General features: G+C 36.1%; 7 protein-coding genes and 1 non-coding gene across 8 annotated transcripts; 3 read left to right on the top strand and 5 right to left on the bottom strand.

Annotated features, from left to right (window-relative positions):
* Positions 1-1,681: 1,681 nt before the first annotated feature.
* Positions 1,682-3,658, bottom strand: LOC17877526 (CASP-like protein 5C1). The gene is made up of 3 exons (XM_006284626.2): positions 3,305-3,658; positions 3,092-3,224; positions 1,682-1,963 (listed from the first exon to the last, which is right to left on the bottom strand). The coding sequence occupies exons 1-3, from the start codon at positions 3,436-3,438 to the stop codon at positions 1,775-1,777; spliced, it is 456 nt and encodes a 151-aa protein (XP_006284688.1). The 5' UTR covers positions 3,439-3,658; the 3' UTR covers positions 1,682-1,774.
* A 937-nt stretch (positions 3,659-4,595) lies between these two features.
* LOC17877902 (cold-regulated 413 plasma membrane protein 4) lies at positions 4,596-5,767 on the bottom strand. The gene is made up of 4 exons (XM_006284481.2): positions 5,543-5,767; positions 5,343-5,450; positions 5,191-5,261; positions 4,596-5,103 (listed from the first exon to the last, which is right to left on the bottom strand). The coding sequence occupies exons 1-4, from the start codon at positions 5,719-5,721 to the stop codon at positions 4,850-4,852; spliced, it is 612 nt and encodes a 203-aa protein (XP_006284543.1). The 5' UTR covers positions 5,722-5,767; the 3' UTR covers positions 4,596-4,849.
* Positions 5,768-6,175: 408 nt separating this feature from the next.
* Positions 6,176-8,708, bottom strand: LOC17878712 (protein HGV2). The gene is made up of 6 exons (XM_006282523.2): positions 8,265-8,708; positions 7,775-8,022; positions 7,439-7,645; positions 7,251-7,341; positions 6,888-7,161; positions 6,176-6,803 (listed from the first exon to the last, which is right to left on the bottom strand). Exons 1-6 carry the CDS (start codon positions 8,585-8,587, stop codon positions 6,441-6,443), a joined length of 1,506 nt encoding a protein of 501 aa, XP_006282585.2. The 5' UTR covers positions 8,588-8,708; the 3' UTR covers positions 6,176-6,440.
* A 360-nt stretch (positions 8,709-9,068) lies between these two features.
* Positions 9,069-10,679, top strand: LOC17878551 (thioredoxin-like protein HCF164, chloroplastic). The gene is made up of 4 exons (XM_006284318.2): positions 9,069-9,310; positions 9,394-9,612; positions 9,710-9,813; positions 10,215-10,679. The coding sequence occupies exons 1-4, from the start codon at positions 9,158-9,160 to the stop codon at positions 10,495-10,497; spliced, it is 759 nt and encodes a 252-aa protein (XP_006284380.1). The 5' UTR covers positions 9,069-9,157; the 3' UTR covers positions 10,498-10,679.
* A 106-nt stretch (positions 10,680-10,785) lies between these two features.
* LOC17879170 (protein misato homolog 1) lies at positions 10,786-13,498 on the bottom strand. Its single transcript, XM_006283391.2, has 7 exons — positions 13,329-13,498; positions 13,081-13,182; positions 12,944-12,989; positions 12,649-12,727; positions 12,148-12,472; positions 11,824-12,064; positions 10,786-11,721 (listed from the first exon to the last, which is right to left on the bottom strand). The coding sequence occupies exons 1-7, from the start codon at positions 13,398-13,400 to the stop codon at positions 10,910-10,912; spliced, it is 1,677 nt and encodes a 558-aa protein (XP_006283453.1). The 5' UTR covers positions 13,401-13,498; the 3' UTR covers positions 10,786-10,909.
* A 1,525-nt stretch (positions 13,499-15,023) lies between these two features.
* Positions 15,024-16,919, bottom strand: LOC17878023 (transcription factor HHO5). The gene is made up of 5 exons (XM_006283778.2): positions 16,575-16,919; positions 16,306-16,466; positions 15,905-16,211; positions 15,717-15,793; positions 15,024-15,628 (listed from the first exon to the last, which is right to left on the bottom strand). The coding sequence occupies exons 1-5, from the start codon at positions 16,798-16,800 to the stop codon at positions 15,335-15,337; spliced, it is 1,065 nt and encodes a 354-aa protein (XP_006283840.2). The 5' UTR covers positions 16,801-16,919; the 3' UTR covers positions 15,024-15,334.
* Positions 16,920-19,186: 2,267 nt separating this feature from the next.
* TRNAE-UUC lies at positions 19,187-19,258 on the top strand. Its single transcript has one exon. It is a non-coding gene; the product is annotated as a tRNA-Glu (tRNA).
* A 104-nt stretch (positions 19,259-19,362) lies between these two features.
* Positions 19,363-21,618, top strand: LOC17878595 (pentatricopeptide repeat-containing protein At4g37170). Its single transcript, XM_006283182.2, has one exon. The coding sequence runs from the start codon at positions 19,406-19,408 to the stop codon at positions 21,476-21,478; it is 2,073 nt and encodes a 690-aa protein (XP_006283244.1). The 5' UTR covers positions 19,363-19,405; the 3' UTR covers positions 21,479-21,618.
* The last annotated feature ends 1,407 nt before the right edge of the window (positions 21,619-23,025 follow it).

Genomic DNA, 23,025 nt, shown 5'->3' with positions numbered 1-23,025 from the left:
TATAGTATATAAAGCATATTATACATTCTAAACATACTGTACTTAAAAAAGTTATTATTCTAAAGATACATATACATTATTGATGCATCGATCGTATGACTTCTTTATCTTACAAAACTATATTTAAAAGTTAATTTGAATGGGAAAATATCCATATGCTGAAAATAATTATTTTATTTTAATTAAAAGATATGGTTCACACGATATAAGGGAATATATTTGATTTTTCATGGTTTTTGTATAATTTATATGCTTGTTTTTATACGATAGTGGGACGACTCCTTCTTTTTGTACAATAATTTCTTGTTTTGTTCTTTAGATTCATTGAAAAAAAGCTCATACTTGTCATTACCATGAAACTTCCCATCTCTGAACTTCCATAGAAATTTAAAATCAAAGGTTTCATCATCATGCAAGGTTGTCTTGGGTCCCTTAATCTTTTAATTACTTTTGAGGGCTTAGGAAATTTTCATAATTATGGTTCATAAAAGTATCAACTATTAATAAAAAAAGTATCAAGTATTATTATGTTGGTCTTGTTTTTTTGGAACAGTCTATATATGCACATGATTCACTATCCTTATATATAATGTTCAGAATAATATAGTTTTTCTATATATAGTTTTGTGTGTAAACAAAATTGCTGAACACTAGGTCTAAAAAGGTTGTGAAATTTTGTTTATATGCAATTTTGCCATTCGGGTTTGATTAGTTTATAACACACATAAAATTTTGGTTATGTGATTTGATTTGGGTATCCAGGAAAATCTGTTAGAAACTTGCGTACGGAGAAGACATGAATGTGTAATGTGCATGCACTTGAACAAGCCGGTGCCTTTAATACGACGACGAACATTTTAAAACTCCATAAGTCGATTCTCATTTATAAGCAATGAAATAATAATCTATTATTAATAAACTAATTAATTTGATTCATCTGTATGTATGCTAATACATGATAAATACTTATTTGAATCCAGACATTTGCAAAACTCAATGAGATCAGACACTTAGGATATAGTTTAGATCTTCATGTCTCCCACATTTTACATAATATATATCTCGTTATTCAACAGTACGAACAGATTAACCTATATTATAAAATGGTAATTTAACAAATGAATTCATACATTTTGCTCAGGTAATTCAAATCAACTAACACTTTGTTATCTGACGTCTAGATCATGATTTATATTTGAATTAAATAGTTCAATATTATATTGGTTCAAGTTAAATATTTCAGTGTAAACAGTTGATATTTGCGAAAATGTATACAGTACACTACAGATATTGAAATTACTTTGGATATAGTTTGGTACTTTCTTCATAATTGTTTTCAAATTTCACCCTACTATATAGACTGAGTTCTTGATTAGTGATTTTGCTGTAGAGCATAGTTTGATTATTAAGTTGTTGTGGAGAGATCCATGTGCAATGCTGCAACGAACAAGCCTTACAAATTACAAAAGATTTACTTTTATTAAACGTCAAAATTGTTACAGTTAAATGATTACAAAGGTTTCCTATATAAATACAGTGTTCTAATGGGACATCCGACATGACCATTTACTATTTACTATTCAATTTTTTTTTTTTTTTTTCAAATTTAACATACATAAGATATGTACATAGATATTATATACATAAAGAAAAATTATTTTAGCTACCCATGCATGATGATTTGTGCATTTTGAGAAACAATTCTAATGAAAAACAAAAAGAAAATATCTAGACCAAATACAAAAGGTGAATATAATATAATGAAGAAATGTAACTAGTGAGACATTAGAGAAGGAAGGAGAAGAAAATTAAAGAAAGTGGAAGCAAAAGAGAGAAACGAAGACAACAACGCCATCGTCGCCGATAACTTATACCGATCACACTGCTTCTCTCCTGCGCCGATCAAAAGCACGGCCACGCTTGCCGTCGAGCATGCACCTCCCAGCGACAAAAACGATAAAACCTGAACATATATTAGTATATAATGAGCAAATCAATCATTTAATCTTTTTACTAATTAATTACACATTTTTCCTGTTTATTACTTATTAAATAATTTATATAAATTAACAAGAATTGGTGTCCTTTAAAGAGCCATAAAAAAATTCACATAGTCTAGAGTCTAGTACCACCAAACAACAAAGATATACAAGTTGATGTACCCTAGTGATTTCGCAATCCTGACTAAGAAAGCAAAGACTAGTGATCCATATTCCTCTGCTTATATTGCAAACAGATATTTTCAGATGCTCATGATGATCTACCGAGATGTTATGACAGAGTCTGATGGGTCATCATCATCAGCTTATTCTGGTTTTGATATGACTCGTTTTACATGAGTCAATTCAATATCAATCAATGATCATTTTTAGATTCAACATGACCTAGTAGTGTTTCTGCGGTTTGAATTGTAGTTAACCTCCTGATATTGCTTTGGGACCTAACTTTGATAGAACAAAATCAAAACTTGACCGGTACAAAACATCGTTGGACAGGTGAACTACAAAAGTTTTGGCCTACTACAACTTCTATAACATATAGTCGACCACACACTCCTGAATCACCAAAACTAAAAGTGGAGTCTAAGTTAAATTAAACAAGAAACAAAAAGTAAATAACAACTTTTGCATAAGTATTGTTACACCGGGACCATTCATTACAGTGGAAACCATTATTAGATAGACTATTAAGTTGGTGTATAGCCTAAAAGCTTTATCCTTTCATGGCTAATGTGATTTGGATATCTATCCATATTTCTCATATATGAATGATATGGTCCACTACAGATATTATAGTGGGAAAGGATATATATAAGCAGAAAAGCTATAATATAAAGTTGTGGAATGTATTATAATTTGAATAGTACTTGGATTTTTATTTTGATAGGAACCAATCAAAAATATTATCTACCTCCACTATGTCTATGTCACAATCAGCTCATCTTGTAACGCATTTTCTAAACAATTGGTTCATTTGGAATACTGTTTGACAGAAGAAAGCAATTTAGTTTCTAGCTAGTTTTGAACCTAACACAAAATACAGTGGATGAATATAGCTACGAAGGTTATATAAAACACAAAGATAAACTTACAAAATCTCCAGCGGCAATGACAGATATAACTGTTGCTTGCATAGGAAGGCGTTGGATGATGATGGAGTAAGCGTCCATTAGGGCTAACGTCGCGCTCCAAGGTGTCACTAGACCCATGACTGTAACTAAATAACTGTTCCACAACATTCATAAAACTGTCTTATTATTCAATACTTGTCTTCCAAATTTTGAAAGAAAGATTCTGTTTATTACCAGAAGGCAGTGTAAGCATATAAGTCTTCGTCATCGTTAAAGCACATAAAAAGAAGCGAAGCAGAAGAAAAGAGAGTTTGCCCGATACGAAGAACAAAGCTTGAGGTGGTTCCAAACGACGCCGTTCTAACCATCTCCGCCCTTGTTATCGTCTCTCTTCCTCGTCATTGTTACCTTCTTCTATCTTCCATCGCTGAGTTGTACACAAGTTTTGAACTTTGAGAAGCAAAAGAAAACAGAATCAAGAAACAGAGCAGAGGACCTCTGTTTTTGAGACAGGGGAAGTGAAAAAACACAAAGTAGATGTGACAATAATAGGGGTCATAAGGCATATGGTTTTGCTTAATTATGAATCTCTTCTTACTTCTTAACCAGAAATCATCTTGCTCTTACCAAGCAATTATCCAGATCTACAAATATGATATCTTAATCCGTAATAATTAGTCTCTTTTCATTGCAATAATTAGTTTGTGATTAAAGCCAAAAGTGCAACAGCTAAACCATAAAGTGTTACCTAATGGCTAATGGAGTTCCACATGTGCTACGGACTGGTATCAATATTCTTTTAATCATAACATTTACAGAAAAAGAAAACAAACAGATTCTATAGATAATCTATGTTTTATTTATTACTCAAGTTGCGCATACCACATTCCTTGGAGCTTGAGACATCCTTAGGAGTCTTAGCTCCCAAATCCAGTATTCCAAAACCCTAATATGTGAATCCATGTTCATGTGATATGGTTGGTCTAGTGCTTCAGTCTAACAAAAGACTGATGACGTGGATATGAAGAGAAGCCTCTAATTCACTTAAAGTGTTTGCAAATGAGAAGTTTCGGAAGTATAAAGTAAGGGAGCTATGTTGTTCTAGCGATGTGCTAGTGAGACAGAGTGACGTGCTCTAGTTTCTGATCAGTTGGGACTTGTGAGTGAGAGAAGCTAAACGATTTTTGTTTGTCGTTGGGGAATTCTGAAACCTAACATCATATATGTTCCTCAAATTATTAAACTCTAAGGAGCAACTAGACTGTAAAAAGTTGGAGTGTTCTTTGTCATCAAAGAAGGAAAGGATTACTCCTCTCTGATTTGTCTCTTTTGTGAGATTTGAAGTGTAAAAGTATTATCAAGTTCCGTCTTATGCCACATGGCTACTTATTGTTTGTCATCAAAGATTCTGCATCTGGGATTGATTCTAGTAGAACAATTTACGGTATTAAAACGTCGTGCATTACACTTTTGGATATGAACAACGGCACGTAGTTCATTGTAAGGAGATGACTGAAAAATAGTAGACTAGAAAAATAAAGATCTCATTCAGCACACAAACCAATATACAAACTCATATATCTTACAAGGCATCACATTTACAAGATAGAAAAATAAAATAAAAAATCTTACAAGTCAGCTCAACTGAAACTTCTTATATAAAAATAAATGCAAGACTTTCTCAAACACAAATGCTTCTAATAAAGAAATTAGACAAATCAAACGTTGAATAAGAACACTCAAGACTACAATTGCCAATGGGGTTGGAGGGTGGCTTAATTAGAAGATGTGAAGAAATATGGTCCAAATTGGGTAAACGAGGAGGGCAACGATCCCAAGGGTATTGGAGATTCCATGCTTCTCGGTAAAAGACTTTTTGAATCCACCTGAAGCTTTAATGTGTTCATGGAAAAGGTAACATGCTATTACAAGACATATTACTGCCCCAACCCAACTTTCCCTTAGTGTCCCAGCTATGAGGCTCGGTGCAACCACTAGAAGAAGAATCAATGCTGCAGGAATCTCTAGCCAATCTATATGTTTTAAAATAAACAAAGTTCTAAGATCAAAGTTTCGTGATTATACAGTTGGAACTCAAAACTAGGGTCTAGTAATCTGACCTGGAAACTGTTTAGGGAAGAAAAGTCTTATAGTGATCGCGATGAGAGCAATCCATTTCCCAAAATCTCCGCTGTAAAATGAAATATACTATTGATTACATTTTCAAAAGAAGTCCATATGATCATTTTTGAAGAGTTGTTTTTGATTATACCTAAAGAATTGGAAGATAACCGAAGGAAGTGTGAAAAAGATGTATGGCACTAAAAGGGTAGTCAACATTTTGGTTCTCCAATTGGTCCGATCCAATATCAAGAGATAACTGTCAAAACAAACAGATATGAATCATCATCACAATGTAACAACCAAACAAAAAAATAAGAAGTTACAATTGGTTTGGTCTTTTTGGCTCACATGGCGGAGAATGAAGCGGCCCATTGGAGGAAAGACGTGCCAAAGCCTAACCCGCCGAGCATCCCTACGTCTTTCACGAGCTTCTTTGTAGCGGCAACGAACTCGTCCAGATCGGAATTGATCAGGTTCGCCGTCGTCTCATCTGAAGTCTTCATGGCCAAATACTCAACCCTTCCCATTTTTGTAAGTTTAATTTTTTTTTTGTGAATTGTGAATGTAGTAATGTCTCTCTCTCAGACAGCAGAGTATTTATAAACCAATCACAAAACAAATTCGCTGGCTATTCTTTGAAATTTTCAAATGTGATTATTTTGTTAATTAAATCATAAAATGTATTTTTAGTTACTATAACTTCTATTGCGATATATCTCGAGGCTAGAGCTGCTCGCCACGTAGGCTTCGCTGGTGACACTGACAGAATTGACACGTGGCTTTCCCAAAGGGTCTCCATTTCATATACAGCTCATCGTATCTCCAAAATACATAAGCGAAATTTTCAACTAATCATATAAAATTTTGGATTTTAGTTCTACAAGTAACACACTTTATTAAGAACGAAAGGATATCCTCTTATCCGTTAATTATTATTATAAAATTATTTGATTGATACCCTAAAAATAAACAAATGCCTAATCCAGTGAAGTGAAGTGACACATACACACCTCAGCAGATGATTATCAGATATTGTGCCAATAAGATTCCGTAACAAGAAGTAAGGAAACCAAAGCTCTCCAGCGATTAAAAAAGTTGGCAAGTACGGACCCCATTACAGTGAAAGAACTTGAAAATCTAGTATTGGAAAAACATTCATGAGGAGGATTCCCTAATGTTTTTTTCTCAGATTTCTTCGATTAAAACTTCAGTAGTACTAGAAATTTCTATACCTTTTCCTTCACCTTCAAGAAGAGTTTCCATCTGCTTTGTCTGATGGCCCAGTAGCTGGTTTCTTTGATGCACTTGATTCTATGGAGGTTGCATTCATCAGAACTCTTTTCACTCCTCTTCCAACTACACCCAAATGAGTTACACCTGATGATGCTCCTCCTCCTGCTGCCGCACCGGTGTGAGCAGTTGAGACCGTAGGTGACTCTAAATCTTTCCCGAAATTGGTATTCGCAGTTCCCATCCTAGAAGAGCTCATTTCAGCAGCAGCAGGAACAGCCTCTTCACTAGCCTTTTCACTAGCCTTAGCCGATACCATCCCCATTAGCTCAGCAAGAACTTGCTTTGGGTTCTCTGCTTGTTGTTTCAAATCCTCAAGCTACAGAAAACAAATGTTGGACATTAGTATGGGTTTGGAAGTTTTTTTTTCTAATGAAATGATGATTTAGTTAAGTTAACTTGCCTTCTTTTCTAGATCTTCAGCGAGACCAGCCATGACTTCGATCTCAGCTTCTTTGTCTGAAGTAGATTTATCAATGTAGGGAACATTGGATGACTGTTGGATGCCTTCATCTATTTCAGAGACGGTTGAGGAAGTTGCTGATCCAGATGCACCTTTGATCTCGTTACTGAGCCTCTCCATCCGTGCTTTGCAAATTAACATAGCCTTCTGACAGTATGGCATTGCTTCTTTTGGCTGACATCCAGTCTCTAGACAAATGCAAATACGGAAGTTTCTGAAACGTTTAAGTTAAGTTTATTTAACCCAAGAACTCAACTGACAGAAATGAAAAATGAGATACAATTTAAGAAATCAAAAGGATACAATTCGGCTGTGTGTCGACTGTCAGGTTCAACCAGACGCTCTAAGATGGACAATGCTTTCTTGTAGTCACTCAGGGAAGACTCAATGTCCTCTGCATAATAAACAAACAACTCAAAATCGTAATAGAGAAAACTGAAAGGAGGAAATGGAGCATAACAAAGGTGATACAAGAAAGATATAAGGTATACCTCTCTCCAAGGAAATTTCAGCAAGCGCACAGAGTATATCCACTTTTACCATTGTATCAGCAGACTGTTTGTCAGTAATAGCCCTTGCAATATCCAGCATTTTCCAGGCCATATCCAAATCAGAATCATCTTCATCACCATCAGCATCGGATAGGTCATCATCATGACAATTTTCACCATCCTCTCCTTGCTCTATACCACCAGCACCTATGCATGAGGGAGAAAGAGTGACAGGCGAAGGTCAGAAACTTTTACATCCACAATCAGTCTATATAACATCAAGAAACAAAGAAGCAGTCGCATCTCATAAGGTTAAACGAGGACAATTTTCATTACCTTCTTGCCCACTTGAACTCCCTTGTCTCTCCGGGTTACTTGAGACAACAGATGCGGCCAACGATTCACCATTCACAGTGTTCTTCACAGAATCATCTTTACTGCTGGACTCTTGCTGAACTTCACCTTCTTTCTTAGGCACGTTGCCAAGGGGATCAGCTTCAGCTTGAGCCTTTTCCAGAAGAGCTGATCCATAGCGATAGTATGCGTTCACACACTCAGCATCAAGTTCACCATAGTGTTCAACCCTAAAACAAACCAACAAACGCACCAAAGTATCATTAGATCCTAAATCCTAAGAAGAGCAAATTTTAGAAAACTCAGTCCCGGAGATACACAATTGAAACCTGACTAGAAACCCAGAACCATGATTAGATCGTTCTAGCCAAAAACTAGACTGAAAATCTCAGATGTGAATCGGAAACATACGAAACCCTAAACCCTGGATTGAGTTTCTCCCCAACAAATTCGTGAGAATGCAAAACGATACCTGATCTCAAGGGCACGGCTGAAGCAATCGACGGCTTCACCGAAATCTTGCTCTTTCAAAAACACAGAGCCTTTCTCCGTCAACTCATCGGCGAACTCAATCGTCTTCTCGCGCTCCACATCACAAACATCAGTGGCAGCACTATCGGCGGCGTTGTTGTTGTTGTTGTTACAGGTGGACTCAGTGCCTCCCTGAACAGCCGATTCAACGGTGGCTTCGATTGAGGCTTGGTTGGGTTCTAGGGTTTGGATCACAGGCTCGGTTAGGGTTGGTACAGCCTCCGTCACGGAAGCTTCCGATGCCGAAGCTGCTTCTTCAACCATGGCGTGATTCGTGGGTGAATTTGAAATTAGAAAAAACAAAAAATGACAAATTTGCTGGGAGCAGTTTGTCGCAAAACCCTCTCTTCGCTTTTTGGCGGACTTGAGCGAAAAAATGGAAACCCAAAAAAAACAAAAGATATCCCCAGAAATTTATTTGTTATTACTTTAATAGTAAAAAACGCATATGTTATCTTAATTAGGTAAGGTCTCGCTAACTTGCACCGATCTTGTGATTAATTTCCATTTTATTTTGCCTAAATATTAACAAAAAAGGAAACTATATGATATTTCCTCTTTCTTTGCTGGTGCGTAATTATTTTTTTCCTTACAGCTAAGTTTTTAATCAGACATAATTTTTCAGTGTGAATTTACGTTTAATTCACTGAGTGAGACCATTAGTCAAATTTTAGATCATTTTATTTTGTCCGCGAAATAAGTTACACTTTATTAATGTGTGGTTCTAATAGCTTAGCTGGACGAAGAAGCTATACTACGATAATAACGATCTGATGAATACTTTTGTATTCTGATATTCAACAGTTTTGATCTATCCATCTCTCTCTCTCGACGATGGCTCGCTTAGTCTTTTCTCTAAATCTTCCATCTAGTCATGGATTCAATCTCAGTCCTCGACATCATCAACCTTTATTCTTCACCCAAACGGGAGCTCCACGATTTCGTGCTGTTCGTTGCCAACCAAACCCAGAATCTTCCGAACCGCAGGTTCAATTTTCGATTTTTTTGTTTTCATTTTCAAATGGGTCGACGGCGAATTAGCTAAAGGTCTAAGCTTTTTCCTATTTCAGGAGAAATTGGTCGTAGATAATGGTGAAAACTCAGCTGCGCCGAAGGAAGTAGAATCATCTTCTTCTTCTTCGGGGTTCCCTGAAACTCCCAATAAGGATATCAATCGAAGAGTCGCGGCTGTTACTGTAATCGCGGCCTTGTCCTTATTTGTATCGACAAGGCTCGATTTTGGGATTTCTTTGAAGGATTTAACCGCTTCAGCGTTGCCTTACGAGGAGGTTTTTTTGTTTTGGATTCTTTGCTCTGTGTTTTTTTTATCTCTTAAAATGATTGTTTACGATTGCTTAATGGTTTTTGTGAAATGGATATTGTTAGGCTTTGTCAAATGGGAAGCCGACAGTGGTAGAGTTCTATGCAGATTGGTGTGAGGTTTGTCGAGAACTAGCCCCTGATGTTTACAAAATCGAGCAGCAATACAAGTAATGGTCTTTTATGTGCTTTTTCATCACAATGAGCATGCTAGATCTTTGAAGATTCTAGTTGTAGAAGCAACACTATCTTTTCTTGGAATGGATTTAGCTATGTAGAACCTAGAGCTTTGAAGATTATTGTTGTTGTAGAAGAAACCTAATCCTGTGTTTGTTTAATGGATTAAGGAACTTATTTAGGATTTGATTGGCTATAAATATAGTTGGTAATGAAAAAGCTAGAGCTTTAAAGATTCTAGTTACAGTAGCAAACCATTACTCTCCTGTTAGTTTAGTCATTAACGGAATATATTGTAGGCTTTTAGACACTAATCTGACATTTTCTAGGTGAAAGTCAAAGTCTTTTTTGTGTGTGTTAATGTCAGGTTGACTTGTGGTATTGTGGTTTGCAGGGACAAAGTTAACTTTGTAATGCTTAATGTCGACAATACGAAATGGGAGCAAGAGTTGGATGAGTTTGGTGTTGAGGGTATTCCTCATTTCGCCTTTCTAGATAGAGAAGGGAACGAGGAAGGTAATGTGGTCGGGAGGCTCCCGAGACAGTATTTAGTTGAGAATGTGAATGCGCTTGCATCGGGGAAGCAATCAATTCCTCATGCCAGAGCCGTGGGGCAGTACTCAAGTGCGGAAGCTCGTAAGGTGCATCAGGTTACTGATCCCTTAAGCCATGGATAGAGAGTGTGGCCATATCTTGGATGTAGCAGATGATAGTAGTTGTTTCTAACTCTATAGTGCACAAAAGAAGTAGACAGGAAGGAAAAATTGGAAAAGTAGCAATGTTTCAAATTGATCAAAAGAAGTAAATGTTGATACTTTTGGGGTTGATATCTGTTTATTCTGGTTTGACATTGCTTGTCTCCTATGCTTCCAATTTCAACTCGCCGCAATTGCTTGAATTTCGCTCAAGCTGCTTACATGAAGTACATAAATAAATTCAAAATATAATATCGCAGACACAGCAAGAAGAAAAAGAAAAGAATTGTTTATAGCAATAAACGAGTTTGGCCAGAAAGTTATAAACCAACAAAAAAAAAAAACTTTAGAGATGATGATACAACAGATTTGTATTAAGACATAAGTTAAAACTCTAATCTGAATCAGAAGATTCGAAAAACTGAGGATTCAGCTCAGACACCATTTTTGACAGACTCTCCCTCATTTCCTGCAATTCTTCTCTCCCAAATCCCCATGTCCTAACCACATCTGATCCCATGGCTCCCCATTGGATCCCAAGTTTCTCTAAATTCCCCATTCTATTTTCCAAAAAGGGCAAAATCGCACTCGAGGATCTCCATCTTGCTGCTATGGGTATGGAGTGAACATCCAGTGAGCCTCTGTACAGCGCATCCGACACCGGACTGCTCAATATCTCACCTTTTCTCCCAACAAGGTTTCCAAATATAGAAGGAAACGGTAACGGTACTGGAAGGGGACACCGTGAAACAGATAGACTGCAAAACAATGGTTTTGTTTTGGTTATTGCCTGCTCGTAAGATGCATCAACCGCATTCTTCACTTCTGAAACTGATGCTTCTTTATCTTCTGATCTAAGGGCTCCAAGTATACACATTGATTCAACCGCTTGATTGTCTTCTATATCTTCAGTTACTTCCGGCGTTAACGCCTGCAAGTTCGTTAAAAGGGTATTCTCTAATTGCTTCCCTGCTAATGGAGGAGCTGGCATTGCAGATTCTAATATCGCCACTATGTTTTGTCTTCCACGTCCCGTCAAAAGCTGTACAAGTGTATTAACATCCATAGAACTTGACACTTCACTTGAATCTGAGCTAGAGGGTCGCATTCGGAAAGGGATTGTGCTAGCATGTAGAGTGGCAGCGTACACTGCACTGCTTCGATAAGGTTTCTCATCACCAAGATTAAGAAACTTTGACGCCTTACCTTTAAAAAAAATACACAAAAGATACACAAAAAAAATCAAATCAGTAGTTGCCTTGGGAGAAAATCAAAAGATTTGTCAATGAGAGTTAGGATGTTGCATACTTCCGGTCAAGGATGGTAAACCGATTGGAGTGAAGAGTTTACAAAAGGATGAGAGTCGAGAAAACGATATCGCATCGTGAAGCTTGTGTGAAACTGTCTTTTTCGGGGTCATCTGTGACATTGGACTCCTTACGGAATATAACAATACAGGTACATTCGTGTACTCATCTGCCATGCTCTCGAGGAAATCCGCTGCTACAGCGGAAAATCCTCCCGAATCATCCACAAGGAACTTGATACCCTGTATTAATCATTAATATATATTATTGTTTAGAAAGTAAAAGAAGTTGAAGAAGAATTGAATTGATATGGGTCAAGCTTGACCTGAATATGATCACACTCTTCCACGAAAAAACGGAGTCTGTCACATATTTCCTCTCCCCGTGAAGCCTCAGAGAAAACATCTTTACCAATTCCGTAGTTGTTGAAATCCTGAGGGTCCATCCATAATCCATTCAACTCGTATAGACTTTGAGGATGATAATGGGATTTGGAGAAGTCAGTCCAGCAGTCAACTCCCTCATCTAAGCATCCAACAATATCTTTGTCCTCAATTTCTTTCCCCTCTTTAGGTTCTTCCTCATACAAACTTTGCAGAAACAAGTTCCTCTTTCGAGGTTCAGATCTCTGAGTATCAACATCTCCAAACCTACAAGACACATAACGGATATTAAACTAATGCGAACTTGGAGATTCGATCATATCACCCTAGTGAAAGAACAAGCCTTTTTACTCTAACTCAATTAAGTATTCTCTAAGATTCAATTCCCCTAAACCATGTACAGGAAATATCTACCAACGCAGAAACTTTATAGCAATTCTGACCAGGTTGTTGAAGAGTCTGATCTTGATGAAGAACCTTCGTTGTAGAGGGTACCACGTGAGCTCATGGTGCCTAGTGACCCTAGAAAAGCGAAAAGCTTTAAGATGTTAACATATAACAATTATTTCTAGTATATATCAAAACCAGACACTTTCTTGTCCTAAATTCGTTCAATAGAATACAGTAATCATGAAACAGAGAAAACTAAATTCTGTATCCTAATGTTATACTCATATATCTTAACTCAAGCTAGTTTGAAACTGAAAACACATGAAATTCTCAAGCTAAGATTAATACCTTTTAAGTTGACTGAAACCAGACGAGGAGTGTAAGTAGCAACCCCCTGGTTTAAATTTCCACCAAACAAATGAAATGTTGAGATATACAAAAACAAGTGAGATTGATCACAGTCAACGAAAATTTCAATATCTCACCTGCAGAGTCTCACCGGAGCGGTAGAGAACGTCCATGTTGAGGTTATGGTTTCGAAAGATTGGATCGCTTTCTGGGTCACTCGCCAGTCCAAGCAGCTCATCCTACATTTCAAGCAAAAAGTCTTCAACTTTAGGAAAAACAAAAAGATCAAGGCTTTTGTAGTGAAAATTAAAGACAAAACAAAACCCAGAATCTAAATTAATCGGAATCTGAGCTGAGGAGATCATTGGGAGGTTTTGCTTCAAACCTGGAAATTCCAAAAGTGGGAGCCGACGAAGTTTGCGAATTCACCAACTTGAATCGTAACGATTTCTCTCATGGTTGTCTAATAATTGGAGTCTTGGAGACTTGAAAGAAGCTGACAGAAAAAGGTCTGTTCTTAGCTCACGGCGTAAGAGCTCCGGTGATTGCTTAAACCCTTCAATGTCGCCGAGCCTTTAGATTCGGATAGGCCTGGGCATAAAATCCGAATCCGAAAATCCGAACCGAACCGAACCGAAAAAATTGGATTAAAACCGAACCGAGATTGGAAAAATAACCGATCGGTTGTTAGCTTTCATTATTTTTGGATATCGGATTAAACCCGATCCGAACCGATATCCAATAGATATCCATATATAACCGAACTTATAATATATACTTTAATATCTTTATGATATATACGTTTACCGCATATCGGATTAAAAGTTATTTTTAATTGATTTTAGGATGTTACTGAATTTTGCTACTTTTTCATTAGGAATTTATGGTTTAGTTTGGTTTATTTAAAGCTCTTATGCATCGACACAGTTTTATGCTTCACTTTTATATATTGGTATGGTATTATGTTAGTTGGTTCTTTGAACTTGTCATTTACCTCATTTCTATTTTTTATATATACTTGGATAGCATGGATTATTTGAGAATAATTGGATTTAAAAATATCCGAATAAAACCGAATCCAATAAATTTTGGTTAAAATTTAATTATCACAATTATATCCAAACCGAACCGAAATCCGAAATATCCAAACCAAAACCAAACCGAATTTTATAAATATCCGAATGGATATTAGAATCAATATCCAAAAAATCCGAAAACCGAAAAATCCGAACCGAACCCGATCCGATATCCGAACGCCCAGGCCTAGATTCGGAAAGCGTTTGTAAATTAACCCCAAATAAAAAAAAGTATGAATTTTTTTATGAAGGTGTGGGAGATGTGGCCCGTGAGGCCCAGACAAGTGACCACCTGATTGTAGTCAAAAATATTCGGCGTAGCTAAACCGGTTGTGGTTAGAAATTAAACCAAAATCAAAGCTAAATTGGTTGTAATTCATACATACAATATATACAACTATCAAACTATAATAGTTTCTTTTTGCTTGATATAGCTAAGTAGCTTATAAGATATTTTACGAATAAAGAACATGAACCCTAACGATTTATGGTTGCGTCAACAAACGAATTCTTCGAAGTCAAAAAGTATTTTGCGTTAAAAAGTCTTTGAACATCGCTTAAATGTTTTCATAACATAGTCCCTTAAGCCTAATGGTGAAAAGCTATTAGACTAATTAAAGTGAATCAAAATTTAAAGATCACTATTTCGAAAATAAAATAATATCTACCCTATATGGGCTCTTTGTACATGGCGCAAGAAGCTATTATTACACAAACCATGCAAATCTCGTGGAATTAAACTACATCAAACCAGTGAGTTGATTTTTTTTTTTTTTTCTGCATATAAATATAAAATTTTCAATAGTGAAAAAATTCGTTATCTTGTCGTTTTTAAGAGAAAAAATCTTATCTTTTCGTACGATTTTTATGCAATAAAAGATTCTTATTTAATTCTCCACCTTCTTATTATTTTCAGAGTAGGTAGATAGAAAGAAAACGATGCCTTACAAAGAAGACAAAGATTGTGACTTTCTTCATCTCTGTTTTCCAAGGTAAAAAAGTAATTAACTATGAACTTCGATTTACTGAGTTGGTAAAACTAATCATATGACAAAATCTTTGATTACCTTTCTTATGAAGTAAAACAAAACAAAACAAAAAAAGAACACAAACCTGAGGATTCTGATCACTCTTTCTTTGCTATTCTAATTCCTCTGGCAAAAAAAAACCTATTTTTTTTTTGCTCAAAATCCTCTGCTTATTCCCACTCTCATGTTTACATCTACAAAAACTCCCGAACAAACTCAAGTTCTTTTGAGCTGAGCATATATAACATAAGTTGGTAAAGATTTTATATCCATCACTATGCATAGTTTCAAAGCTCAAGATCCAACACTTGTCTCTTCTTCTTTGATTCATTTCTACAGCTACGTCCATCAGATTTCTCTTCTTCCTCCTCCTCATCGTCTTCTTCCTCTGCTTCCTCTGAGCTATGGCCACCATTATTACTACTGAACAACCCTCTTGCAACAAGTGGGCTTTGTGGAGAATCCGACCTTGACAAACTTATTAAGCTCTGTGTTTCTCTCTCTAACACACCGGCTTGATCCGAGGATGACAAAGTCTTTGACGGATGCAGCGGGTGCTTGCGGATATGCATTCTATATTTCTGCAATAACATTTCACCTCACTGTCAAAATCATTCATTCATTCACACATCAAAGTTTAAGCTACTCTAAAAGATGAGAACTTTTTACTTGTAAATGGCTCTTGACTTCATCATTGGTTAAACCATCAACTTTCATCAAATCTCTAATCTGCTTTGGTGTGGCCACTGTCTCACAACAAAAACAAAAACAACATAACACAATCTCAGTACAATTACTCATCAATCAAGTTTTAAGCAAAGTTGGATCCTTTTTTGTTTCTTTGGTTAAGGACTAACCTTGTGGCCCTCCAAGCTTATGAAGGGCATCAACAAATTTACGGTGAAGATCCTGTGACCATCTACGTCTCTGCTCTTTCTTCTGTATGTGATGACTCTGTAACTGTGAAGGTTTGTTGAATAGATGATGATGATTCTGCTCAATTCTGTTACAATCCATCATCATGTCCGATGTTGGAGTCATGAGAGACAGAGGAGCCGGTGGTGGTGGAGGAGGAGGAGGACGGTTAAATGGCAGAAATGCCCCTCCTTGATTACAGTTCTGAAATGGGTTCTGAGTCACACACCGATCATCTTCTTCGTTTCTCTGTTATAAAACAAAACATGATGAATTGGGTATTCACAGACACAACACACACAAAAAGGATTCATCTTTGAATTGAATTGTGGATTATAATTACCGATTGGAATTGGGAATTAGGGTTAGAGATCCATAACTGGGCAGAGCTCATCCAGCTCTTCTTATCAGTTTCCAGTTTTGCCCCTTCACCATCATTGAATTTCCCATTTGATGCCATCACTGATGAACCTTTTCTAGCCTCTTCCTGCAACGCCCCAATCGCTAAACACAGAGAGAGAGAGTAACAAAACAATCTCTTCAGAATCACAAAGCACAATTCGATTTGAGAACCCATAGGAGAAAAATAAAAAGGAGAGATATTTAAGATACCTTCGTTCAATAAGAGCATGCATAAAGGGAGTTCTCGTTTAAAAACATCGATTTTTTTCCTCTCTTCCTCTAATCTCCCGACATAACCATCGATTTCAGACAGTTTCAAATGATTGTCTTTGATCCTCGACACTTCATCGAGGAATTGGGATAAGGGTTTTGGTAAAGAGTAGATAGACAAATTCAGATTAAGACCCATCCTTTGATCTGTTTCTGTTTGAACCATCGAAACAACAAACGGAAAAGATAAAGACAAAGAGAAGCTTAAAGACACGTATATATAGACGAAGGACAAGAAGGTGAAGAAGAAGAAGAAGAAATGAGATGGATGAGAAGAAACAAAAAAAAAAGGGATTAGGGGAAGAAGATGAAGGACGCGGTGAGCCGTAGCCGCTGTAAATAAGTGGAGATACGAGGGCGTTTTCGTAAAATGATAAATTAGATTTATCTTTAAATGGAACAAAGAATCTTTTTGTGATGCCCGTACACACGCGGCGAATCGTTACACTCTCACTTGTATATTTTTATTCTTTCTTTTAAGGATTTTTTTCCTTTTTATTCGGCTAATTATAAGAATAAACTATTTTTGAGTTTTCGGGAAACTTGTTATTTTTTTTGTTTATATTTCAAGATTCTCATATTCCTATTATCCTGTATTTATTAATTTCCATATTAGAAAAAAGAATTGGGATTGTGCAGAATGTACAGTACACAACCACTGTTTTATGCATAACCAGTGGTTCAGGCTGTTCAAAATCCCACTTAAAATATACTGTTTTATTTTAGATAATAGAAAAAGGAATATATCGTAAAAACCAAAAATAAAAATGGAAAAATATCAGATCAATAGCCGGAGGATGACGTCAAAAAAAATAAACTACAAATTTTTTTCTATAGCTTAAGAAAGATCAAATTTATTAGTAGGATTCACTAGAAAAAAAATATATTAATTTTTTCTACTTTTTCAATTTTGCTTATACATCATATTAATTTTTTTTTTAATCCTTAATTTAACAATTAGAATATCATTTGTTAGTTTTACTTTTGTTTTGCTAAGTTATTAGTGTAAAAGCCAAATTGCACTGATAAAAATTGAATATGAATACAAGATTTTTAACTTGGATATGAATCAAAAAGTGTAAGAAATACAAACAGATGAACATACATGTGTGTGCACTAATTTTTTTATCTCGGTTTAACCGAACGGAACCACTCGTTTGATAATCGATCGAACAAATCATGCAATACTGTTTTTTAAGGCGTACGACACATACAAATACCTACTTTTTTTTTAGTTTGTACTACTACAACCATATAATATTAAATTATTACCATTATATACACATGAATAATAGTGTATGTAGCACCATTATTTATTGCCAAGTTATTTCACTAGCAATGAGCAAAAAGGATCTTTTCGCATAATCCAATGTAAAAGATCCCACGAAGTAAAGCAACTTTATTCGTCGCTTTTTTTTTGTTTGTCAAATTTTTTAAAATAGAATTCAAAGTTTTCGAAATAACATTTGATTCCTTTTTAACATAAGAAAATAATACATTGATAATATTCCGAAACACCGTAGCATGTAAAAATGTCTAAAGACCTATAAAAAAAAAAAACAATAAAGACGACGACAAGAGAATCTAAACGGACGGACAAAAAGAAACGGCTAACTGTAACCCAACTATACCATGACACGTATCCAACTAAACTTGTTTTTTTTTTCTTTTTTTTCTTTTCATTGGCATCGTTGTTCTTTGAAGGATAGGAACTGAAACGTTTCGAGTTGTAAAATAAAGACGTCGAGATTTTGATACCGTTGATTGATCAAAATCAGATTCTCTCTTGTGGTGGTGAGTGGTGGGTTCACGACACGTATCCCTTACCTTTTTGTATTATTAGTTTTTTTTTTCCCTTACAAAGCTCTTACAAAGAATAGCTTTTGCTCTGTCTAATCGAAATTTGAGGATAAGGTTAATCGTTTCTATCTGCGAGAATCCAATGATAATCTTTGGTTGATAAGTAAGTAAGACATTTTCATTTCATTCCAACTTTTCAAAGTTTTCGTATTTCGAAATAGTTGTCGTCACTAATAGAGATAATATATATATACACGAACATCCAAATATAACCAAAATGTAGTGGCAAGAATTCAGACATAACCAAAATATGGTCCAACTTTGAATCCCATAACTCGACTTTTACTTGAAAAAGAAACACTTTATTGAGTTATTGTCCAATGGAAAAGAGGTTATGGGTTTCTACCTAAAAGCTCTTTTGATTAACTTTTATAGACAAACATCCAATCACATTTTTTAATCAACTTATAAAGTTATAGTTTATTGGTAATTTGGCAAAACAATAGACGCTTCTTATATGTAGTAGTTTCAAAGATTCTTTCATTCTCTACAACTAAAAAGGTTGAATGTGTTGGATGGTCTTAAGTTTATCTTGTAAAGGTGAATAAATCATTGAATAAGATGCTGTTTTCTCGTGACAAAACAAGGAATGATTCCATTTTATCTTTCAACAAAACAAAAACTAAAAAACAAATTGATTCTAGGAACAAAACTTATATTATATATCTAATTTTAATAGGTTTAACAACACATCCGATGTCGTCCAGCGGTTAGGATATCTGGCTTTCACCCAGGAGACCCGGGTTCGATTCCCGGCATCGGAGGTTTTTGTTTTCCATTTTGATTTTTGAAAGATTTCAGAACTTCTAAGTCAAATAGAAGGTTTCGTAAGATAAAAACAATCGGAGGATCTCTTAAATGTTGCCCGGCGGCGAGATCTTTGAATTTGAAAACTTTTCATTTTGGTAAAGATGAATCGTTCAAATGGGAGAAACCTAAGAGCTTTTCATGGATTGATATTCAAAAGAAACCTGTCCTCTGCTCTCGCATCACAGAAGAGGTTTTCGGATAAAAAGTTCTTCAATTCGAACAATGAGGATGTTGGTGTTGTGGAGCGATTATGTAGAGCTAATAAATTTGGTGAAGCCATTGATGTTTTATGCGGACAGAAGCTTTTGGGAGAAGCTGTTCAAATTCTGTGTCGAGCAAAGAAGCCACCTGCTTCTACTTATTGTAATCTCATTCAAGTTTGTAGTCAAACACGCGCGCTTGAAGAAGGTAAGAAGGTTCATGAACACATTAGGACTTCTGGGTTTGTGCCTGGGATCGTTATATGGAACCGTCTTTTGGGTATGTACGCAAAGTGTGGTAGCTTGGTTGATGCACGGAAGGTGTTCGACGATATGCCGAAGAGAGATGTGTGTTCGTGGAATTTAATGGTTAATGGGTATGCGGAAGTTGGGTTGGTTGATGAAGCAAGGAAGCTGTTTGATGAAATGCCTCAAAGAGATAGTTATTCGTGGACGGCTATGGTTGCAGGATATGTTAAGAAGGATCAGCCTGAAGAGGCATTGGTGTTGTATAGTTTGATGCAACGGGTACCAAATTCGAGACCCAATATTTTTACAGTTTCTAGTGCGGTAGCTGCTGCTGCAGCAATTCCATGTATACGTAGAGGGAAAGAAATTCATGGGCATATCGTTCGAGCTGGATTGGATTCAGATGAGGTGCTTTGGAGTTCGTTGATAGATATGTATGGAAAATGTGGCTGTATTGATGAAGCAAGAAACATCTTTGATAAGATTCTTGTCAAAGATGTTGTCTCGTGGACATCGATGATAGATAGGTATTTCAAGTCCCGTAGATGGCGAGAAGGGTTTTCTTTGTTTTCTGAGTTGATAGGTTCTTGTGAACGACCTAATGAGTACACTTTTGCTGGGATTTTGAATGCTTGTGCTGATCTCACTAAAGAAGATCTAGGGAAGCAAGTTCATGGATACATGACAAGAATTGGGTTTGATCCCTACTCTTTTGCATCAAGCTCTTTGGTAGACATGTACACGAAATGTGGAAACATCGAAAGTGCAAAACATGTTGTTGATGGATGTCCTAAACCTGATTTAGTTTCTTGGACGTCTTTGATTGGTGGGTATGCCCAGAATGGGAAACCTGATGAAGCCTTGAAGTACTTTGACTTGCTCCTCAAATCTGGCACGAAACCTGATCATGTAACCTTTGTAAACGTCCTCTCCGCTTGTACGCATGCCGGGTTGGTCGAAAAAGGACTCGAATACTTCCACTCGATAACAGAGAAACACGGGTTATCACATACTTCTGATCATTACACCTGTCTTGTTGATCTGTTAGCTCGTTCTGGAAGATTCGAACAGTTAAAGAGCATCACTAGTGAAATGCCGATGAAACCGAGTAAGTATCTTTGGGCTTCCGTGCTCGGTGGGTGTAACACTTACGGAAACACTGACCTAGCAGAGGAAGCGGCTCAAGAACTGTTTAAAATAGAACCCGAAAATCCTGTTACTTATGTTACAATGGCTAATATCTATGCTTCAGCTGGAAAATGGGAGGAAGAAGGGAAAATGAGAAAGAGAATGCAAGAAATCGGAGTCACCAAAAGGCCCGGTTCAAGCTGGACCGAGATAAAACGGAAGCGTCATGTATTCATAGCAGCAGATACTTCGCATCCAATGTATAACCAGATAGTTGAGTTCTTGTGTGAATTAAGAAAGAAGATGAAAGAAGAAGGGTATGTTCCTGCTACGAGTCTTGTATTGCACGATGTAGAAGATGAACAGAAAGAAGAGAATCTTGTGCATCATAGCGAGAAACTTGCTGTTGCGTTTGCAATTTTATCGACACAAGAAGGAACAGCGATTAAGGTGTTTAAGAATCTGAGGTCTTGTGTGGATTGTCACAGTGCTATTAAATTCATATCGAAGATCACAAAGAGGAAGATAACCGTAAGGGACTCAACTCGGTTTCATTGCTTTGAGAACGGAGAATGTTCTTGTCGAGATTATTGGTAACGAAAAAAACTATTTGTGATACATCAATTTCAACGGTTCATGTTTTCACAAATTAGTCAGTGAGTCATAGAAATTGTAAATTTTACAATGTTTAACTGTTCATGTTTTGTAGAACCTTAATGTACATCCAATATGATACAATCAATAATGGAGAGACAAAACGAACAAAGGCATGAAACTTCCTGAATTTCCAAAAAAAAAGGATGAGTCCACTAATGGCTCCAAAATCGATTAGCTATTCTCAAGACAAGTTTCGTAAGATGAGGAAGAGAGGAATTGTTAATGTCAAGTACACATTGCGTATAAATACATATTATGTGGTATAAATACATTAGGATATACAGTATATCCACATGTTACAAGCGAGCTTAGTGGTAACGGGATCCATGTGTGATCTCTTCCCAATATATGTGATCTCTTCTAGGAATGCATGACACCATGTCTCATGGTTTGGACTTTGGATTCATTAGTATTTGGTTTGACTTCACCTTCATTTAATTTTAGTAATGCTAATTGGAATCTCGTGAGATAGAAGCACACTCTTTTAAGTTTCAATTAGTTTGAGAAATTAATTATGTGTTCTGTGATTCGTGCGATACATCTAAATTAAAAGTCAACCTGCTTATTTAAACTATTTTACGTATGAGGGAACATAGAATTTAATCATAGATCAAGATCTACTTTACCAGTCTCTGTTATCTAATGTATTTTGCTTATGTAATTTTTAATTTCCAAAGTCAAATCTCAAAACACGCTTTTTTTTTTTTCTTATTTCCTAAAAGATCTGTATGCACTCATACCAAGTCATGTGCTACCTTAGAAAGGCACCGCCATCATAGTTACGATTAAAAAAAATTCCAAAACTTGAATTGTAAAGTGTATAAATTTCAACGGACGTAACTGTATTTATTTGGTGTTAGTTATATACCATAGTTGAATTCTACACACTACGCAATTCAAGTTTTGGAAGTTTTGTCGACACACTAGTTGTGTGGGTGTCGGCTTCCGACACTTACTTAGAATTGGCAAGGCAGATGAAAGTTGTGAAAAAGCAATACACCTGACTTTACATTTTGACTAAACGTTTGGTTATAAGTGTGTGTGACCGACACTAACTAGTGTATGCTATTGCAGCAAAAGCCACCTTATATTGGTTACTATAACAGCTCACTCGAGATTAATGGGGACATTATATAACACTTTTGGTTCAATTTCTTCTTTTATCTATATCTCAAAATGGTTACATACTCTTGCCGACAAAGAAAAACTTTGTAGTTTAAATAATGTAGTAGTACACATACCTATGATAGTTTACAAATCTCAAATCTATATCGCGTAAAATTTAAATCAAAAAGGTTTTCAAGGCAAGCATATTTCGCATGAAGTACGCCGCAAAAGAGCAATTGAGGCTTTTGTGTGATGCATGGGGATTCACGTCGTCCTCGCTGACAAATCTTAATAAAATACATACAGTTACTTACTCCCTCATGTATATAAGATTGTTCCTTGGTGGAACCCCAAACATATACTCACAGACAAAACTGATT

Source organism: Capsella rubella, unplaced genomic scaffold (assembly GCF_000375325.1).
Source record: "Capsella rubella cultivar Monte Gargano unplaced genomic scaffold, Caprub1_0 scaffold_7, whole genome shotgun sequence".
NCBI classification, from domain to species: Eukaryota; Viridiplantae; Streptophyta; class Magnoliopsida; order Brassicales; family Brassicaceae; genus Capsella; species Capsella rubella.
Note: the sequence above shows the minus strand (reverse complement) of the source record. Positions and strands in the feature narration are given on the sequence as shown.

Coding starts and splice junctions, on each gene's coding strand:
- LOC17878551 (XM_006284318.2), top strand. CDS start 9,158: ATGGCTCGCTTAGTCTTTTCTCTAAATCTTCCATCTAGTCATGGATTC. Junction 9,311..9,393: donor CAGAATCTTCCGAACCGCAG/GTTCAATTTTCG, acceptor TTCCTATTTCAG/GAGAAATTGGTCGTAGATAA. Junction 9,814..10,214: donor AAAATCGAGCAGCAATACAA/GTAATGGTCTTT, acceptor TGTGGTTTGCAG/GGACAAAGTTAACTTTGTAA.
- LOC17878595 (XM_006283182.2), top strand. CDS start 19,406: ATGAATCGTTCAAATGGGAGAAACCTAAGAGCTTTTCATGGATTGATA.
- LOC17878023 (XM_006283778.2), bottom strand. CDS start 16,800: ATGGTTCAAACAGAAACAGATCAAAGGATGGGTCTTAATCTGAATTTG. Junction 16,467..16,574: donor CATGCTCTTATTGAACGAAG/GTATCTTAAATA, acceptor CTCTGTGTTTAG/CGATTGGGGCGTTGCAGGAA. Junction 16,212..16,305: donor CTAATTCCCAATTCCAATCG/GTAATTATAATC, acceptor GTTTTATAACAG/AGAAACGAAGAAGATGATCG.
- LOC17877902 (XM_006284481.2), bottom strand. CDS start 5,721: ATGGGAAGGGTTGAGTATTTGGCCATGAAGACTTCAGATGAGACGACG. Junction 5,451..5,542: donor GCCGCTTCATTCTCCGCCAT/GTGAGCCAAAAA, acceptor TTGTTTTGACAG/TTATCTCTTGATATTGGATC. Junction 5,104..5,190: donor CTTCCCTAAACAGTTTCCAG/GTCAGATTACTA, acceptor TAAAACATATAG/ATTGGCTAGAGATTCCTGCA.
- LOC17878712 (XM_006282523.2), bottom strand. CDS start 8,587: ATGGTTGAAGAAGCAGCTTCGGCATCGGAAGCTTCCGTGACGGAGGCT. Junction 7,646..7,774: donor GAGTTCAAGTGGGCAAGAAG/GTAATGAAAATT, acceptor CCTCATGCATAG/GTGCTGGTGGTATAGAGCAA. Junction 7,342..7,438: donor TGAAATTTCCTTGGAGAGAG/GTATACCTTATA, acceptor TTTATTATGCAG/AGGACATTGAGTCTTCCCTG.
- LOC17877526 (XM_006284626.2), bottom strand. CDS start 3,438: ATGGTTAGAACGGCGTCGTTTGGAACCACCTCAAGCTTTGTTCTTCGT. Junction 3,225..3,304: donor TATGCTTACACTGCCTTCTG/GTAATAAACAGA, acceptor GTTGTGGAACAG/TTATTTAGTTACAGTCATGG. Junction 1,964..3,091: donor TCATTGCCGCTGGAGATTTT/GTAAGTTTATCT, acceptor ATATATGTTCAG/GTTTTATCGTTTTTGTCGCT.
- LOC17879170 (XM_006283391.2), bottom strand. CDS start 13,400: ATGAGAGAAATCGTTACGATTCAAGTTGGTGAATTCGCAAACTTCGTC. Junction 13,183..13,328: donor CCCACTTTTGGAATTTCCAG/GTTTGAAGCAAA, acceptor CTTGAAATGTAG/GATGAGCTGCTTGGACTGGC. Junction 12,065..12,147: donor AAGAGTGTGATCATATTCAG/GTCAAGCTTGAC, acceptor TGATTAATACAG/GGTATCAAGTTCCTTGTGGA.